Source organism: Brachionichthys hirsutus, chromosome 1 (genome assembly GCF_040956055.1).
Source record: "Brachionichthys hirsutus isolate HB-005 chromosome 1, CSIRO-AGI_Bhir_v1, whole genome shotgun sequence".
In the NCBI taxonomy this organism is placed as follows: domain Eukaryota; kingdom Metazoa; phylum Chordata; class Actinopteri; order Lophiiformes; family Brachionichthyidae; genus Brachionichthys; species Brachionichthys hirsutus.
In genome coordinates, this window is record NC_090897.1 from 686237 (window position 1) to 705634 (window position 19398).

Consider the following 19398-nt stretch of genomic DNA (forward strand, 5'->3'; position numbering starts at 1 on the left):
GAGAAAATATTATATTATATATCTATATATAAATATAATGCCATTAATGAACTTCTATAACTCCAGATCATAACAGAAAGTCATCTCAAGACACTTTACAGGAGTAGCAGGGAAAGACGGAACCCGACTTGACCCACAAGAGCAAGAACTTTGGAGACAGAGGCAAGGAAAGACTTCCCTTTAACAGGCAGAAACCTTGGACAGAACATCTGTCTGGAGCGGCTGGGTTGAGAAGGAGAGAGAGAGAGAGAGAGAGAGAGAGAGAGAGAGAGAGAGAGAATGTAATAATTCCTCTGCTAGGAAGTCTTCTACACATTTTAGAGTGCTGCGATTGACCAGCTGGTGAAGATGATGAATGATGAAGATGGTGACTCTTGAGCCCGGCCGGAGACGGTGAGGTCGAAATAGGAGTCATCTTTAAAACGATGAAGATGTGCAGCTTCACAAATTCACAAAACACAAATTCAACAGTTGATATTGAGTGTTTTTATTTGAGTCAGGACGGTCAGGCGTCTCAGCGCTTAGTTGGCGGCGAGGATCTGGTCCACCCAACCACGGAGCTCCGTAACCCGGGCGTAGACGGCGGGCGTGGAGGTGGAGCAGCGGCTGCTTCCCCAAGAGACGATACCGACCAGAGTCCAGGCCTGGTCCTTCTGGCAGACCAGAGGACCGCCAGAGTCTCCCTGAGGACAAATGAAGGCGCACAGGTAAACAAAAAGAGCAACAAGGAGCACGCACAGGTGAGACCGGGAGAGACCGGTAGGTGGGCTGGGCCTCACCATGCAGGAAGTGGCTCCAGCTCCCCCGGCACAGATCATCACGTCAGAGATGTTGCTGCCCCAGTGTCTCTTGCACTGCTCGTTGGACAGCAGGGGCAGAGCGGCCTGCTGCAGCATGCTGGGAGTACTGGGATCTGTGGGAGACAGGAGAGGACACTTAGACACACGTCCTGGTCCCCCTTTAGAGGACAAGAACCCCAACCGTGGCACCAGGAGAAGCGTGTCTCACTGTTGTAGCGGGTCAGACCCCACCCAGTGGTGACACAGGTCATTCCAGCGGGGAAGACATCGGACGTCTCAGCGAGACACACGGGGGACACGTTGGTGCCCAGGCGGGCGGGGCTAGCCAGCTTGATGAGGGCGATGTCATTGTTGATGGTGCGGGGGTTCCAATTGGGGTGTGTGAACACCTGGAGAGGAAGGGCGGGGTTAGGCTTCGGGACATCGTCTGAAAGCTGATTGGCTAATGGGAGGGTCTTACCTTGGCAGGCTTCAGAATCTGGACGTCCTCGTTGGACCCGTAGCCCTTATTGTGTTCTCCAGCGATCACCCGGTTGTAGGTCCTGACAGGAAGCACAAGCTGACGAGACCACGCCCGTTTACCGTTGGCCTGTTGCGATTGGTTGAGCTTACCTGACGTTGCAGTGGGCGGCGGTCACCACCCAGTTCTCGTTGATCAGAGATCCGCCACAGAAGTGGAAACCGTTGGATTGCTGCGAGGACAACAAGCCGAGGTCAGCTGAAGAAGACGAGGACGAAGAAGACGGACAGACAGACCCACGTTTCACACGACTCACCTGAAGAGACACCTGCCAGGGCCAGGAGTGAGGCACCGCCTCCTCACCATTGACGATGCGGGCGTAGCCGGTCACCTGGGGGGGGATGGCGGGGACGCCGCAGCCTGAGAGGGTGAAAGGAATCGTTACTTCTCAGCTGCTTGAAATGATGGGAACTACAAATTATTGGGAACTACAAATGATTCTGCTCCATCTTGGATCCTGCTCCTTTCCCGTGTCGTGCGGCGTGAAGGTGCGACCGCTCCGGAGTCGGCTTTAGAGTCTAAGCGTGTCTCACCGTAGGCGGCGCCGACGAAGGCGAGACAGGACACGATCCAGAGGAAGGCCATGGTGATGATGGTGATGGTAAAGGAAGGCTGCTGTTATATACCTGAGCCCTGTTGGGTCTCAGCCAATCAGAGGGCTCGTTGGTTTGCCCGGCTCACCTGTCAGCTGCTTATCAGCGCTAACACCACTGCGGCGTTCTCACGAGTCACACGCCCATCTTCCAACTCTCTGATTGGCCCCCAGCAAACCAGTCAGCACAGGAATGACTTCCTGTTCTCTGTTACCGAGACGATGAAATGAAGAGCTGCGTCTGAAACCGGTTTCCAAACACAAATAAATGTCAAAGAATGAATTTACTGGTTTGTATGAAGACGTTTTATGACGAGATATTTATGGTCTGATGTGGTCGACCATTTAAGGTCTGAAGGCGGCCCCTTGGCTCTTATAAAGGTCTTACCTGCAGACTGTAGGGTATGTTTGACGCGTTTCATTCTGTTAACTATAACTATAACTATAACTAACTATAATGTTAGCGAGCTGCCAGGCAGATGATTGTCAGTGCGTAAACTGTAAAATCATTTGTGGTTCCTGGAACCAAAAAGTCCTGCGAAGGGATCATGGGAAGCGTTCGGGTATCAGCAGCTGATCAGCAGCTGTGCCCCCCCCCCCGGTTAATGATTGGTCAGTTTGTCAGGAGCACGAGGTCAGTAATATCACATGTATGAGCACATGGGGTGAACACTGTCGCCCCGTCTCCTGGTTGACTGACAGGTGAGGTGGCCAATCACCCGCGCCCGATGCTCCACACCTGTTTCCACTTTCTAATCCGCCTGGCGTTTTAAGCAGAACCAGGTTCGAGAGTCTTCACTGCAGCCGCGTCCAAGAGGACCAACGTACAAAAGTCCAGGCAAGAGCCGAGGATCGACCCTGTCTCGATGCGTTTGGGCCGAATGTGCGTATATATATAAAATCTAACGTCCTACTTCCTCACATCTCATTTCAAACGCTTGCAGGTTGATCAATAATGGTGTGATTGTACAAATAAAGTGAAATTAACCTGAAACAGTGATTTGGACCTGTCCCTCTTGGGGGGTCATTTTTCTAAGCACCTATAAAGAGTCACCGGACTCTGGACTTTACTGGGCTAAATGGACATTTTGACACGTAGGATGGTTTTAATAAAATACCAGTTTTTCTCTGAGTCATTTTACTTGGTTTCAGATTTTATAACGCGTGTGTGTTGCATGAATACTGACACAGTGGACGTTTTGGTGCTGGAAACAAGAGGAAGAGGATGACGTCACTATTCTGAGAATAAGTCTGAGAGGTCTCAACAACACACTCTATACAAAACTGTAAAAACATACATGACAAAATGCACAATGTAGCCAGACAGAAACCGACAAACGTGCACGATATCAGGATGAATCACTGGAAAGTACAAGTACACGAGCAAGTAATTACAGAAACTAGTTGAGTTGAGTTCAGACTTCTACTTTTTCCTTCGCACTCCAGTCCACTAGGTGGCGGTAACACGACTCCGTGTTGGTTTACCAACCACCAGTAAACATCAAACAAGAAGGAGCAGCGGCGTTACCAGGGAAACGGCAAACAGAGCTGGAAGACAGACAGGCCGGGTATAGTTAGTCAGGATAACTGGTTACCAGACCCATTAGCTAGTTAACGGATATGTTAAACACACCGTTGACCCAAAACGGTCGTCTCGTAAAGTAAAAGCTCGGTGTCTGCTAGCAGCTAGCTAGCAGCGTTCCCCGGCTAACGAGGCTAGCGCTAGCTAATCGACCCGAAGCAGTCGCGGATCGATACCTCAGCACCACGTTAGCCGGCGTGGGTCTCCCTCGAACCGGATGTTTGATCTCAAGCAGACCCGGATAAAATAAGGGTTAACAAGAACACGGGATACAAATAGTCAGTGACGTCACCGATAAAGCGCCCATTGACAGCAGCGAGCTAGCGGTTGCTGGTTTGAACCCGTGTTTGTTCGCCTCTGGACGGAGCACGGAACGTCCGCAGGGCTGCCCACGACATCCGGACCGCCCGGCCGGGAGACCGGTCCACTTTCACCGCGGAGATGCGGTGGACCGGAGGCCGTTAGCCCGAGCTAACAGGTTAGCATCGATGTTTGGATGAAGGATATGAAAGCGTGACGATATTCCGTGATGTTAGTCTGTTTAATTATAGATTAAATACTGTTTAATACTGTTGTTATTAGTCATTAAAAGTGATTAAAATATCTGATTCCATTACTTCATTACCTTTTAAGCAAATATGCAAATAAACACACGAGAATAAATATCAGTAATATTTGAATTAAGGATATTAAAAAAATTATAATGAAGTAATAAAGCAGCTCGATCCCCTTCTTACTGGATCCACACCGTCCACACGGTGATCTGGATCAGCACCAGAAGGTTCTAGATTGTTCTCGGTATCTTTAAACACCAACATGAAAAGTCAAAGTGAATCAGAGCTGATGTTTATTTTTAACTGATTCTTAATCCATAAATGGGTTTAATGTTAAAATGTAATATTTGTTCCTGACCTCATTCTGGATCAGAACCAGGAGACGTGTTTCATGGTGGTTCTGATCGGACCCCTTTGCAGAGCGACGCTATGTTCTTCTAAATGAATGCAGACGTGAATTGCTTGTGACGCAACGCCTCCATTAGAGCTGATCAACGGATCCCTGTTGATTGATTGATGAATGGATCAATAGCCTAATAGTCTGCTTGTTTACCATAACCCTCACCTGTTGTGCTTCCTTACAGGCCACACCCTCTGCTCCTCTGCTCCTCTCTGACTGAAGGAAGTCCCAGATGTGGAATCGGTGCTCAGGATGGACGTGTGCAGTAGGAATCCAAACCGCACGGCGCCGGCCGGCGCCGGCGGCGGCGGCGGCGGCCCTCGCCGGGCCGACGTGTCGCTCTTCTCCAGGACCAACGGGTGGAGCTGGCCCCCACACCCCTTCCAGCTGCTGGCCTGGCTGCTCTACGTCTACTTCGCCATTATCGGCTTCGGCGTGTTCGTTCCCTTGCTGCCTGCTCACTGGATTCCTGCAGGCTACATCGTATCCTTACGCCAACCGTGCACAAAGTAGTCACCGTCAGGTCTCTGGTGAGAATCGTGATGGATACGAAGCCAGACGTGGGCTCGGGTTCGAGTCAAGACATCCAGTCACAGAGAGGCGGGCGGACAGTTTGTAATCTATTACAAACTGCATAGATTAGCTTCGACAAGCCTTGAACCGCAATTTGAAATTTAGACTTTCTACCAATGTGATCTTCTCTTTTCTTTTCTTTTCTTTTTACGTTAATCATGCTCATTTCTCCCAAACGTTACACTTTAGCTCCGCCCATCTATTTCTGGTTTCTGCCAGAGCGTGTGAAAGTGTCTCAGTCCTGATCTGGGTCAGTGCATGGGCATCATGTTCGCGTTCCACCTGAGCGTCCACCTGATGGCGCTGTCCATCGATCCCGCCGACCACAACGTCAGAGCGAAGACCAGCAAAGGTCCGGTTCCCGTGTTGGACCGCTCCAAGCACGCCCACGTCATCGAGAACTGCCACTGCTACCTGTGCCAGGTGGACGTGTGCGTGACGCGGAGGCGCTTAGCGTGCTAGGCTACTAGCGCTCAGCTAGCGCGTCTCGACTGATCGTGTGATCGTGTGATTCCAGCGGCCCCAAGTCGAAGCACTGCAGCGCCTGCAACAAGTGCGTCGCCGACTTCGACCATCACTGCCGCTGGCTCAACAACTGCGTGGGCAGCAGGAACTACCGGTGGGTCCGCCCCCGTGGTGGGGGCGGGGCTTAGGCGCAACCACGGCTAATCGTTGTCCTCCTCCGTTGGTCCCGCAGGTCGTTCCTCCACAGCGTCCTCTCGGCTCTGGTGGGCGTCGCCCTGGTTCTGCTCGTCTCCTCCTACATCTTCATCGAGTTCTATCTGGACCCGTCGAAGCTGCGCTCGGACCAGCACTTCCTGTGTAAGCTGCGGACCGCCGCTGGCGCTTTGACCTCTGACCCCTCACGTCGGTGCGTTTGTCCTCCCCAGCGGGGAACGAGACGGGGGTGTGGTTCGTCTTCCTGCCGGTGGCCCCCCTCAGGTCGGCGGCCGCCGTCATCCCCGGCCTGGCCGCCGTCACCGTCTCGCTCGCCCTGCTGGCCTCTGTGCTGCTCTCTCACCTGCTCTGCTTCCACGTCTACCTGAGTAAGTGACAGCTCACCTGCCTCTCTGGAGGGGCGTGGGGGGGGGGGGGGCGTGGGGGGGTGGGGCTCTAACCGAGCCGGTGCTGCTGTGCAGTGTGGAACCGACTGACGACTTATGAGTACATCGTGCATCAGCGCCACCGTCAGGACGCCGGAGACCCCCGGAAACCGGGACCGGCGATGGAGGCGGGGCCGTCTTCGGTTGTCAAGGTAACCACTTTGCCCCCCCGGTGGACGAGCGTGAAAGCGACGCCCCCTTGTGTCTCGCGTGTTCGTTCCACGCTGCTAACACGTAGCCGTCTTTGTTAACCCCTTCAGGTTCACACCAACCCTCAGCTGGACCGGGAGGATCCGACCGCTGTGGCCGGGCTGGGGGGGCCAGAGTAAGTCGGGTCGTCTTCACCCACGTTGGTCCTCAGAACGTCCAGGTCCAGCTCGCCGCCCGCTGTGGCTGTGTTTAAACTATTTGCTGTTGCTAGGCAACGACGTCAGCTGTCCTGGATGTTTCTGTCATGTGATCAGAGGCTGCGTCTGTGAACGGCTCCCGGGGTCCTGGACCCCAAACCGGACCGGCACCGGGTCAAACTGTCCACACTAATGTCTGCTTATTCATTGTGCGTGTGTGTGCGTGTGTGTGTGTGTGTGTGCGTGCACGTGACAGGCCCCTAGCTAATCGAGTGAGGACCGTGTCCCGTCCCGTCACAGAGGAAGAAACTCCGCCCACTGCGTTCACAGAGATGTACACAACAGAAAACGCACATCCACGCACACAGGTGAATTGGTCATTGATTGATTGATTGGTTGGTTGATTGATTGATTCTTAATCTCTTCAGTGTATTTATGTTTTTGTAGAAGAAGAAAAAGAAGAAGAAGATTTTCAAGGTTCCAGCAGAGGTCACCAGAGAGCACGGCCGCACATCAGCCCCGCCCCTCGGTAAACGCACACCTGGTCTGCTGAGGGCCTTCCGTTACTGTGATTGATGATGACATGAACATGACCCCCCCCCCCCCCATGAATGAGTCTCGGTTCCGCCACACGGAGGCGCCGGTTCTGCGTTCTGAAGTTGTGCACGTCAGTCAACGGGTCGGTTTTGTTCTCCAGCAGGGCCCAGTGGCGTCTCCACGGTGTCCCAGGGTCTTCCTTTCCCTGCATTTCCTTTGAGGGCCCCCCTGGCCCCCGCCCTGGCCCCCATCCAGGCCGTCGCCCCCCCCGGTGAGTACCACTCTGATTCTGCAGAATCTCTGGAGGAGATCCCGGTGGTGTTGGCCAAACTGGGCTCTTCGTCTTCCACCGCCGTCGCCAGAGACGCGTCCACGCCTTCACCCGGGGGCGTCCCAGCCTCCCCCCTGCCCCCCCCCCAGCCCGGGGCCAAGAAAAAGCCCCCCCGCCGCACAAACCGGAGCAACATGGAGCTGATGTTTGAGATGAGCGGCACCCATAACCCCGTGGTGTTTGTCAGCCGGGCCAGCGGAGACCCCGGACGTGGGTCGAGGACGGGCTCCAGGCCGGCGTCCCGGACGGCGTCCCGGACGGCGTCCCGGACGGCGCGGCGCTCGGGCGTCGCCTCCTGGATGGAGCCGTAATCCGACTCTAGTCTGGAACTCAATCTGTGGGCAACAATCCGGATTTCATGTCAACAAGCTGAATATTTATTTGCGTTGGAGGCGCTGCGGTCCCTGGTTTCCATGGTAACCCAGGGCCAGAGGCGAGTCCTGGCGTCACCTGTCCGGTTTGTGTTCCTGCATCGGTATCAATTGTGTTGTGAAAATGTTTCATCGATAAACGATCGCTTGAGTTGGGTTTTATGACGAAGGCGTGGCATTTCTATTCAGCCAATCAGACGCCAGCTTCCGTCGTGTCGTTCGTTTCTGAAGGTCACGTGTTCATATTGAGTCTCGTATGAAGGAACCACGGTTAGCTTTTGATTAGCGTAGCATCAGCTAGCCTGTTGGGCGCGGGTTAGCCGCCGTTCACGTGCATGTTTCTGCTGACGCCGTGTTTCTAACAATAAATGAGCCTTTTCCACTCAGAGCTTTCTGGTAATCCTTCCCGCTCAGATTAAATTAATCTGTGTGTACGACCGTCGGGTCGGGATTATCCTCCCCGGCCTATCGGAGATCGTTTTACCTCCGTAGAGGAAGTTCTGATTGTCTGTTAGCCGGATCACAGAAAAACTTCTGGATGGATCTGGATTACAACGACCTGAAGATGGTTCTGGTCTGATTTAGATCCGTTAAATTCTGAGATCCGGATTCCCGTCTGGGTTTTCCCATTTACTTATAACGGAGGCTTTAAAAACATCCCAGTCATGAAGGGGTCCGATCAGAACCATCATGAAACACGTCTCCTGGTTCTGATCCAGAACGAGGTCAGGAACAAATATTACATTTTAACATTAAACCCATTTATGGATTAAGAATCAGTTAAAAATAAACATCAGCTCTGATTCACTTTGACTTTTCATGTTGGTGTTTAAAGATACCGAGAACAATCTAGAACCTTCTGGTGCTGATCCAGATCACCGTGTGGACGGTGTAGATACAGTTAGGGGGGGGGGGGGGGGGGCTGCTTGGGGGGGGTCTGAGCTCTCTGAGTGATGTTCTAGTTTCTTTTGTGAACTCCGGCCGTGTTTATCTCGTCTCTGCCCCCCCCCCCCCCCCCCCCCAACAGCCTCATCTGACGGCTGTTGCTTTCTGACCCCTCCCTTCATCCACACCCTACCAGAATGTTCTGGGTTTTTTCCTGACCCGTTCCTCCCCCCGATCAGACATGTGGGAGTCGACCCTTCCTGATGAAAGTGAAATTGTTCAGCCCGCTTTATCAACACGGCGAGCTTGTCTTCGATTGGTCAGCCTCGTCCCGGGGGGCCTGAAACCACCAACGGGTTCCACAGGGGGACCGCTTGGAACGGCCTCCGTTGCCGTGGCGACTGGCACAGCCGTTTCACACGCGTGTTTTCTGGATCTACTCCGTTTGTCGCCTCCATGCGTTCCGTAATTTGATTTGGTTATTCAGCAGAAAGTATTTGTTTACACTGTGGTGTTAGTACTTTTACGGAAGTATTCGTATGAATATACGCATGGAAGTCGCGGTACATCTAGCAGTGCAAGATGATCCCACCTGACCCCTGACCTCCTGCTCCGGGGAGCTGGCAGGCGCTCAGAGAGACGGCCCGCCTCCTCTCCTCCACGCCTCTGTTTTATTGGCCAGCCCTAGCGTGGGACAAGGTGTTGCCCTGGCAACAGCGTAAACAGAAGACAACAAGTCCTGCGCGGTGCAGAGATCAGCGCTGCTGCTGAGGTCCAGAGGAGAGACGGAGACGGACGGAGACGGACGGGCAGGTAGGACGGCAGGCGGTGTTTGTGATTTAAATCGGTTTCATCGCAGACATCAAACGGAAACGTTCTACAGGTGCAACAACAGAGATTTAATCCATTCATGTCAACTGCAGCAAAGATTATGGACCGAGGACAAGCCAGGTCCCAGCAGCGAAGGGACAGGGAGATTATTACAGATGTCCTCCGTCAATATTTATCCTTTTAGCCCTTTTTGGTTTCATCCTCAAAAATCTTTTGGTTCTTTTTCATCGATCGACCCGACAGAATCGTTCCCGCCTCTCGGACCACCTCCGAAAGGGGGCTGGTCTGGACGGGCGATGTCTCTTCAGTGTCCCCGCTGGCATGTGGTGTCCCCCAGTGCTCCGTCCTTGGACCCTTCCTATTCAGCATAGACGCGCTTCCACTGCAATGCGGACGACGCAAATATATATTCCTTTTAAAGAAAAGAGAGGGAGACCATTTTAATCGGCTTCTTATCTGATATAGAGATTGGGGGAACCTGAACTTCCTACAACACAACGAGGAAGAATCAGAATCGTCTGGTTCTGCCTCAGGTCTCGGATAAGAACTGACACCTGACACCTGCGATCCGGGTTCGATTCCTTTCGGTGTGGAGTTCGCTCCGGTTTCTGTCCTCTCCGGTTTCTGTTCTCTCCGGTTTCTGTTCTCTCCGGTTTCCTCCAAACACATGCAGCTCAGGTGAACGGACGACTCCAAACCGTCCGTCTCTGTGAGTCGCTGGCGACGCGCCCGGGGTGTGCTGGGATGGGCGTGGACTTGAACGCTGCGAGCGCCGTTTGACCTGCCGTTGTTGGTGACCATCAGTTCTTCTTGCAGATACTTCCCTGTCATGGCGGACAGCGCAAACACGGAGCAGCTCCTGGCGTCTTTCAAGAAGTTCTCCATCCACGGAGACGCAAAGGCTTCTGGGAAGGAGCTGAATGGGAAGAACTGGGCCAAACTGTGCAAAGACTGCAACGTCACCGACGGCAAGAACGTCTCCAGCACCGAGGTGGACATCGTCTTCTCCAAAGTCAAGTGAGTCCCGGACTGTGTCTCCCACGTCGAGGTCGGTGTACCGTCACCGTCGGCAACCATTGCCCATAGACGGGCATGCCCAGATGTTTTGGTGGTTTTGTCTTTGAAGGCCGGACGTCTGAATCCCGAGTGTGTCTTTTATTCTCGTCTTTCTGTGTGAAGACAGAAGACGTCTCGGGTCATCACCTACGAGGAGTTTGTCAGAGCTCTGGTGGAGCTGGCGCCAAAGAGGTTCAAAGGTCAAAGTAAAGAGGAGGCGCTGGAGTCCATCTTCAAACTGGTGGAAGGCCGAGACCCCTCAAATGCTGGCGTCACGGTGAGATGTGAAAACTGTGTCGTCTGTTCTTGATCACCTGTCGGTAGCAGGTAGGAAGCCGACGCCCTCATCAGGCATCAAATAACAACGAGTCAAAGCGACCTCAGAGCCTTTCGATGATGGAGCAGCTGTTCTCGTGCCTCCTTTCCTCTGCATCCCTCAGAAAGTGGCGAAGACAGCGGCGGTGGACCGCCTGACCGACTCGTCCCGCTTCACTGGATCGCACAAGGAGCGCTTCGACCAGAGCGGCAGGGGCCGAGGGCGGGAGGGCCGCGAGGAGGTGGTGCAGAACACGGGCTACGTGGGCGCGTACAAGAACGCCGGGACGTACGACGACAAGACGAAGGCGGAAAAGTGACAGAGGGGGGCTCGGCCCTGGAGGACACAGCCTGGATCAAACCGTAGGCTCCGCCCCCCCCCCAGACCAGGTGTGTCGACATCACTCCCCATCTGTCTGCATGGACACTGGTTACCATGGAAACAAGAAGACAACATCTTCACAGAAGTGTCCTTTATTTATATCAGAGATGTGTTTTTAAATGGCAACAATAAGATGACTGATCAGGATGCTAGCAGGGTGCTAGCACGAGGTTAGCATTCTGCTATCAGACTCTCAAGTCTCAATATATCCTCCGAGGTATGACATCATCATTTATGACATTATGGGATCGCTGTCCGTGACTCGCGGCTCCAACGACACCTAGTGGTCAATCGAATAAGGTGCACCCGAGACTTGTCTTTCATTCATGGGTTGTCATTGGTGGACTTTGGTTGTTTGGTTTCAAGCTGACACAATAAAATATAAAATATAACTCGTGTTGAAATTGTTATTTATCTGTTAGTTATCTGATTGTAGGAAACACTGAACCTCACATTTTACCCGACAAAAAGTCTAAATGCCCCGTAGTTTAGAGATGTTGAAGGGGGGGGGGCTTAGTAGGCAAATATAATCTCTGTTCAACAACGAACCAGCCTCCTCCAACACGCAACAATTCAAATAAAATGCCACTAAATGGGTCTTCGATCCCGCCCAGTGATTCACAAACCGAACCAATCAGGGGATTCGTATGACGCCTAAACTGCCTCGAGCGTCATTAGTCACGTGACTTAACCACGCCCCCACAGGGCTTCGTGAGACGCTGATGTTTCGTTTATATATATATATATATAGAAACAACTTATACAACAAATACTGTGACCATTTTCAACGGGCTCGAGGCACATGACAATTGGAGAAAGAAAAAAGAAAGGTATAAAATTCTTACAACTTATTAAACATGTTTAAATGTGAATGTTTCAAACAAAGTCTTTGCTTTCATTGCTTTTGAGTTTAAGGTTGACTCAATATGAGGGCGCGTCACGACCCACGACCCCCAGGAGGCGCGTCCACGGAGACACGACCCCCAGGAGGCGCGTCCACGGAGACGGCACGACCTCCAGGAGGCGCGTCCACGGAGACACGACCTCCAGGAGGCGCGTCCACGGAGACACGACCCCCAGGAGGCGCGTCCACGGAGACACGACCTCCAGGAGGCGCGTCCACGGAGACGGCACAACCTCCAGGAGGCGCGTCCACGGAGACACCTCCAGGAGGCGCGTCCACGGAGACACGACCTCCAGGAGGCGCGTCCACGGAGACGGCACGACCTCCAGGAGGCGCGTCCACGGAGACACCTCCAGGAGGCGCGTCCACGGAGGCGGCACGTGACTGAGCAGCAGGACGCCCGATGCTCGCGCTGTAAGTAAACAACCGGTGGACGCTCCGGTTTACATGTCCAGAGAGTTTCCTCGTGCACCGTCATCATTGTTTACATTCCTCCTCGAGCGCACGCGGACACTGCGTGTGACGTCATCCACACCTCCGTGGCATCCGGACTGCAGCGTGTTTCTGCTCTCTGTGGGAATGTTCACGGGATTGGAGGCGGAGCCATCAGACTGGGATTATTTATGGATTGGAGGCGGAGCAATGAGACTGGGATTATTCACGGGATTGGAGGCGGAGCAATGAGACTGGGATTATTCATGGATCGGAGGCGGAGCAATCAGACTGGGATTATTCATGGTTTGGAGGCGGAGCAATGAGACTGGGATTATTCACGGGATTGGAGGCGGAGCAATGAGACTGGGATTATTCACGGGATTGGAGGCGGAGCAATGAGACTGGGATTATTCATGGTTGGAGGCGGAGCAATGAGACTGGGATTATTCACGGGATTGGAGGCGGAGCAATGAGACTGGGATTATTCATGGATTGGAGGCGGAGCAATCAGACTGGGATTATTCATGGTTGGAGGCGGAGCAATGAGACTGGGATTATTCATGCGATTGGAGGCGGAGCAATCAGACTGGGATTATTCATGGATTGGAGGCGGAGCAATGAGACAAACAGGTGGGAAACGTGTGATTTTATTGTGAAGCAGAACTTTCTGTCTCAAGAAAGGAACCAGCAGGACGAGTTCAGCCTTCGTCTCGTTAACGCAGGAAGTGATTGTGATCCGTGAACAGACAGGAAGTGCTGGGAGAGGGGCGGAGCCCAGTTCACCAGCAGGAGGAACAAAGACACGCCCGTTGACTCGTTGTCTCGTCAGTGTCCAAGTCATGCTGCGGGTTTCAGGAGGACTCGAAGCAAAGGAAGGATTTCTGAGGACGGACAGAAGAGACGACTCGAGAGGCCGTCGGATGTCTCTCGTCTCAGATCACATGACCCCAGGAGGACCAATAGGACAAAGGGGAATCCAGCAGCCGAAGAGTTAAAGTGTAATTGGAGGACGTTCTAAGGACGTCGGATGAAGACGGTTCAAGGTTCCTTTATTTGTACCCGCAGGTAGATTTGTTTTGCTGTGAGGTAAAGTTAAAACATCCACTATCCATTTAAAAGCAGCAAACATACATATAAAATCTAAACATCTAAACAAACCGTTCAAAGAGCTCAAATAATATTTCATCAGCGCCAGTAAACCAAAATGTCATAGTAAAATAAAATAAAAAATAAATAAATAAATAATAATAAAACGCGATAAGAAGAAGAAGGATTAAAATACAGACTAATGCTTATTCAGCAAACCCACCGCAGTCGGGACAAAGCTGTTTTTTGTTCCGCTGAGTTCGGCACCTCGGCACGAGTAACCTCCGGTTTAATGTCTCCAGAGAAGAAAGACGAGAACAATCCCGAAATATTTAAATGACACCGTTTAACTTTGATGTTCAGACTAATCAATGAGTATCGATCACTGGATCCTCGTCCCTGATGTCATTGATCGGGTCCTGTTGTAGCGAAGACCCGGTGGACTCCAGTTTGGGCAGGACGATGTGGCGACGCCGCTTCTTGTCCAGAACCCTGCGGAGACAGAACCAACAGAACTCTTGTCCCAGCGTCTCATAAGTCTGACGGTGAATGATCTCCCCGTGTCAGAAGATTCTCCGACACAGTTCCATGTCCCACATGAAGACACTCACAGCATTCATTCTGTCCTTGTCCCAACGTCCTCCGGCTGCAGTCTCTGAGTGAACTCTGTGCTGTCCTCAGGAGGTGGACGAGGTTTACCTGGATAACAAAGACGGATGCGAGTGGATCACCAGCGGGACGTCCTCCGAGAAGACCTGAGGACGGTTTAACCCTTGTCTTACCCTTCAAAAAGTCCCATCCATGACCCTTCAAGTGGACAAAATGTCCTCCTGTCATTTATCAGTCTGTAAATGTCCCTTTTTGTTCTTATTATGCTCTAAACCTTTCGGGTGACTCGTACGGAGTTACACTAAATCACAGCCAGGATTGTCGGTGGTTGTCCTGGAGGGAGTTTCTGAAGGGGACGAGAATGTCCAGGGGTTACTGAAGGGTTAACACGACACGGCTCTGTGTTCCGTGGTCCGTCCTCGTGGTTCTGGACTCTGAACCTGAAACCACTTCCTGTTGTCTGAACACACTTTGCTGCTCTGGACCCGAACTTTGCTTCATCAGGTCAAAGTGTCCAATCAAAGCCAGGAGACAGACTGGTTCCGTCTGGGTCTCTCACCTGTCCTCTGTCTGTACAGCTTGAATCCAACGGCAGCCATGAGGACGAGAAGAACCACTGCATCAATGATGATGATGATGGTGAGGACGGGGGGGATGGTGGGGCTCATGTTAGTGGGTTCCTCTGGAGAGCAGAAAACAACAAGTCAACACCTGCACAGGTGAAGCAGGTCAGAGAACAACGTCCATGTCCCAACAGAACCGTCCTGCCGTCCTGCTCGGGTGGTTTCATGTCCACCTGTCCACAGGAGGACGGTCTGTGCTGCTTTCTGTCCTGATGTTGGTTCCAGTCTCAGGGACACTCGTCCAATAAACTGTCCTGTGACGGATTTACAGACGGACCCGTTCGTCCACTGGTCAAATAAAGACACTAAATCTTGTCTTCTTCACGTGTTCTAATGTTCGGACAGAAGTTTGACTTTAAAACTAGAAACTTCTGAAAAATCCAAAAGACTTTCTCTCCAAATCCGGAATGAAGCCTCCAAAGCGCCGGGACGCTGCGTCCCTCTGCTGAGGCTGGACAGTCCCACAGCTCTGGGGGACTGTCCTCGTGGAGAAACACAAGGTTCCGATAACGTCCATGATCCACATCAAGAATATGGGGAACGTTTTACACCCCAGCTTCTGGAGAAGCGAAGGAACGTGTCTTCCTACGGGTCTGAAGGACTTCATGTTGGACCCGTGTCCCACCCTCCTAGCTTCATGTCAACATACCCTAGGTTCTGGATCGTCCGGGTCCAATCAGAACCTCGTCCACTGAGGACATGGACTGACTTTACTGACATTGTCCTGCATGAATCAAAGCCCAGTGGACATCGGACCGCCACCACCAACAGAACTATCACAGATTCAAAGTGCAGGTACCGGGTTAGGGTTCTGGTACCGTTGTCCGGGTCCCAGGTGGTTTATTGATTATCTGAACCCAAAAGTTACACAGAAAACAGCAAACGACAAAAAAAGAAACTAAACTTCTGTCCAACTCTTCAAACCCATGAACTGGACCATCAGAGACAGAAATGTGTCCCCACCTTCACCCCCTGATCCCAGTCTCACCCCAGTTGGTCCAGATCTTTCCTTTGTCCAGTCTGGTGACCAAGTCGTCCTCCACGCCGAAGAGCTGGAACACACAGTCGTACCTCCTCCAGTCTTCAGCCGCCGCCGATGAAAGGTCCAGGTCCACACTCATCTGGAAGGTTCCGTCATGGTTGGGGAGGATCTCTCCGTGCTCCACATCCTCATGAAGCTCCGCCCCATCCTTCCTCCAGGAGAGAGCGGCTCTGTCTGGGTAGAAACCTGTAGCGAAGCAGCTGACGGGAGAGGAAGGAGTCTTCTGGAGGAGAAACACTGAGGGGAGCTCTGGAGGAGGAGACAAAGACACGTTAGAGAGGGGAGCTCTGGAGGAGGAGACAAAGACACGTTAGAGAGGGGAGCTCTGGAGGAGACAAAGACACGTTAGAGAGGGGAGCTCTGGAGGAGGAGACAGAGACACGTTAGAGAGGGGAGCTCTGGAGGAGGAGACAAAGACACGTTAGAGAGGGGAGCTCTAGAGAAGACAAAGACATGTTAGAGAGGGGAGCTCTGGAGGAGGAGACAGAGACACGTTAGAGAGGGGAGCTCTGGAGGAGGAGACAAAGACACGTTAGAGAGGGGAGCTCTGGAGGAGGAGACAAAGACACGTTAGAGAGGGGAGCTCTAGAGAAGACAAAGACATGTTAGAGAGGGGAGCTCTGGAGGAGGAGACAGAGACACGTTAGAGAGGGGAGCTCTGGAGGAGGAGACAAAGACACGTTAGAGAGGGGAGCTCTGGAGGAGACAAAGACACGTTAGAGAGGGGGCACTGGAGGAGGAGACAAAGACGCAAATCAATGGCAGGAAACTGGAGCGACTGATGACATCATCGATGATGTCATTTAAGAAAAACAAAATCAGGAGTCACTGTTTGTTGTCGCTTCAGTAACACACACACCAGAGACACACACGGAGACAACGCAAAGAAAGAAGGGAGGACAGAGGAGGAGGAGGACAGGGTGAAGGTAACATGAAGGTTGTTGGTTTGAAACTCCACCAGGTGACGTGCTTCTACCTGTTCTGAGCAGAGAGCTCCTCCCATACTGCAGATACTTCCTCCCCCACTCAGGACACTCCTGGGTGAGGGAATACTTCATGTATTCCATCCAATGTCTATCATGATCCCATCTGTGTTTGGTGATGACAGCCTGAGGACAGGGAGCGATCCATGTCTCCGTCTTCAGGTCCAGGACGAGGAAGTCTTCTCCATTATAACCGAACTGCTGAAAACCAGTGACCTCTCCGGTCTCATCGTCCCACTCACAGCCGTACATCTGCTGGAGAATGTGGACACCTGAGAGAGAGACAGACTCCAGTCATCGACCTGGTCCTCGCTGGAACCAGCAGAACCAGCAGAACCAGTTAAACCAGCAGAACCAGCTAAACTGTCCCGGAACTTGCAGTGATGCAACAGTGTTCCTACAGAGGTGTGTGTGTGTGTGTGTGTGTTTATTTCTTACAGCATAAAACTACATTTAATAACCATAAACAAACCTTCTGATTGGTTGAAGCGCTTCTTTAAAATGTCAATGTTATCTTTGTACACCGCTTGGTTTGTCACTTCGAACCTCATCTGGTGGGTCCAGTACTCTGGATCCTCTGCTGCGACTTTGTGCATCCAGTCCTGTTTGGGTTCTGCTCTCATGCTGTTACTGTCATAGTGATACATCTGAACGTCATCCATCAAACCAACGGACACGAACTCTGGGAAGTTTGAGAGTCCAGAAGACGCCGTGTGGAAATACTTCACAGAGTGAGTCTCTGAAAGAAAAACCAGAATCCTGATTTGAGGTGAATAAATCTCTGAAATCTGTGATTTCCTCCAATCAGCAGGTTGGAAGCTGCTGATTGGAGGAATCCTGCCTCTCTTCAACGACCAGTAACTCCAGAAGGGAAACGGTAGGAACTCTTTCTCTTTCATTTCCTCGGGTCGGTTCTGCTTAGTGATAGAACCTAATGTTCTGATATCGGGCAGTGAGGGACACCGCCGGTCTCCGTCCCCCGTTCATAGATCAGTGTGGAAACAGTGCGGTCCAGTCCAGGCTGGGTTCTGAGGCTGACGCGGGTCAGAACTCAGGAGGGTGTTGACTCTGATCCACTCTCTGGTGGACAAACTCTATCATGAAGACGCAGCCCTAAACCGGTTTGTTGTTGGACCTCAGCAGAACCACCGACCGACACCAGAACACCTCTGAGGAGGAGGTTCTGAACCCATCACATGAAAGACGACAAAGAAAGAAGAACGACCTTCCTCCTGTCCCAGTTTGACCCAAAGTAAATGGACTTTACAGGAAGAACATTAAGACGACGGGTCGGTACCGTTTGGACATTTCTAGAGTCCTAGCATGTCAGGAAGTCCCTCAACAGAACCGTCAATCCAGACAGCAGGATAGAAACTCACCTCCCACCGCGCCAGGCACACCTGTACCCAGAACCAGAACCAGAACCAGAACCGAGGTCTTCATCGTGAACTGTCCCATCTGCAGCTCAAACAACAGAACAGCCACAAGACTCTTTCGAAAGCTTCCAGTCCGACCATCAAGGGTGAAGTGAGGACAAAACACGAGAGGAGCGGACTTCCCCGTCCTCCTGAGCCAATCAGGATTTAGTCTGAGCCATGACGTCACTTGTTACTCGGCAGAACTCGTCAGAACTGCCACAGGTGGTGAATCAAAAGCGAAAGTAGAATGGATCTCATTTTAAGCTGCGTCAGAGTCTTTGTTTGAGCGTCTCAGCAGGTTCTGAGTTCTGGAAGCTGAAAACTTCTGGACCGACAGAAACGTGAGCCGCTGTTGATGTTTGATCCGGATGCTGCTCCGCTTTCACTCCGCTCATGTTTCTGAACGCTTGTAGAGTCAATGCGGAACAATAAAAGTCCCAGCTGAGACAACAGAACCCGTGATCAGAACAGGGTCCATCTGTCCCAACATGTCCAGGTAGAACCGCTGAATCAAGAGCTTCAAAGGCTAAAGACGGTCTGGACTTTGATGCTCGTCCTATATTGTGCTGTACATTGATATTACCAACTTAACCTGTGGAGAAGTGTGGGGCAACAGCTGGGGCAACAGCTGGGGCAACTTCAGATTTCAGCAGCTGCATTCTGTGGTTTTGGTGATTTCTAGGAAACCGATCAACAAACGAGTCAAAAATGAAAACCTGCCATCCCAGACTACAATAAAATACAAAGATCATCGAGGAACAAAAATATAAAAGTCCAGAGACAAGACCGACCATTCATCCATTCATCCATCCATCCATCCATCCATCCATCCATGTTTGGAGACACGGAGGGCCACAAGAAGAGGGCCCATCCATCCTTTTAACAGGATAATATTTTAGCTTTAGTTGTTTACAGCAGACTAGCATGTTAGCATGAGTAGCTTTTAACAGGATAATATTTTAGCTTTAGTCGTTTACAGCAGACTAGCATGTTAGCATGAGTAGCTTTTAACAGGATAATATTTTAGCTTTAGTCGTTTACAGCAGACTAGCATGTTAGCATGAGTAACTAATAACAGGATAATATTTTAGCTTTAGTTGTTTACAGCAGACTAGCATG

The 19398-nt window shown here is 51.8% G+C and overlaps 4 protein-coding genes across 5 annotated transcripts; 2 read left to right on the forward strand and 2 right to left on the reverse strand.

The window, feature by feature from the left end:
• Positions 1-489: 489 nt before the first annotated feature.
• On the reverse strand, positions 490-1905 carry LOC137911914 (chymotrypsin B-like). Its single transcript, XM_068756290.1, has 7 exons — positions 1854-1905; positions 1577-1680; positions 1413-1492; positions 1261-1342; positions 990-1189; positions 780-897; positions 490-683 (listed from the first exon to the last, which is right to left on the reverse strand). Exons 1-7 carry the CDS (start codon positions 1903-1905, stop codon positions 522-524), a joined length of 798 nt encoding a protein of 265 aa, XP_068612391.1. The 3' UTR covers positions 490-521.
• Positions 1906-4700: 2795 nt separating this feature from the next.
• On the forward strand, positions 4701-8089 carry zdhhc1 (zinc finger DHHC-type containing 1). Its single transcript, XM_068740077.1, has 10 exons — positions 4701-4931; positions 5277-5452; positions 5539-5640; positions 5719-5843; positions 5912-6067; positions 6161-6306; positions 6385-6449; positions 6728-6839; positions 6925-7000; positions 7172-8089. The coding sequence occupies exons 1-10, from the start codon at positions 4701-4703 to the stop codon at positions 7648-7650; spliced, it is 1668 nt and encodes a 555-aa protein (XP_068596178.1). The 3' UTR covers positions 7651-8089.
• Positions 8090-9379: 1290 nt separating this feature from the next.
• Positions 9380-11547, forward strand: tppp3 (tubulin polymerization-promoting protein family member 3). Its single transcript, XM_068739410.1, has 4 exons — positions 9380-9408; positions 10243-10443; positions 10606-10759; positions 10923-11547. Exons 2-4 carry the CDS (start codon positions 10256-10258, stop codon positions 11115-11117), a joined length of 537 nt encoding a protein of 178 aa, XP_068595511.1. The 5' UTR covers positions 9380-9408; positions 10243-10255; the 3' UTR covers positions 11118-11547.
• Positions 11548-13155: 1608 nt separating this feature from the next.
• On the reverse strand, positions 13156-18369 carry LOC137893662 (class I histocompatibility antigen, F10 alpha chain-like). Of its 2 annotated transcripts, XM_068739084.1 has the most exons (7): positions 18241-18369; positions 17334-17600; positions 16855-17133; positions 15825-16127; positions 14773-14895; positions 14216-14303; positions 13156-14096 (listed from the first exon to the last, which is right to left on the reverse strand). In XM_068739084.1, exons 1-6 carry the CDS (start codon positions 18317-18319, stop codon positions 14221-14223), a joined length of 1134 nt encoding a protein of 377 aa, XP_068595185.1. In that variant the 5' UTR covers positions 18320-18369; the 3' UTR covers positions 13156-14096; positions 14216-14220. The 2 variants fall into 2 exon arrangements, with proteins under 2 accessions (XP_068595185.1, XP_068595193.1); XM_068739092.1 differs by lacking the exons at positions 13156-14096; positions 14216-14303 and adding an exon at positions 14478-14559.
• Between the last annotated feature and the right edge of the window lie 1029 nt (positions 18370-19398).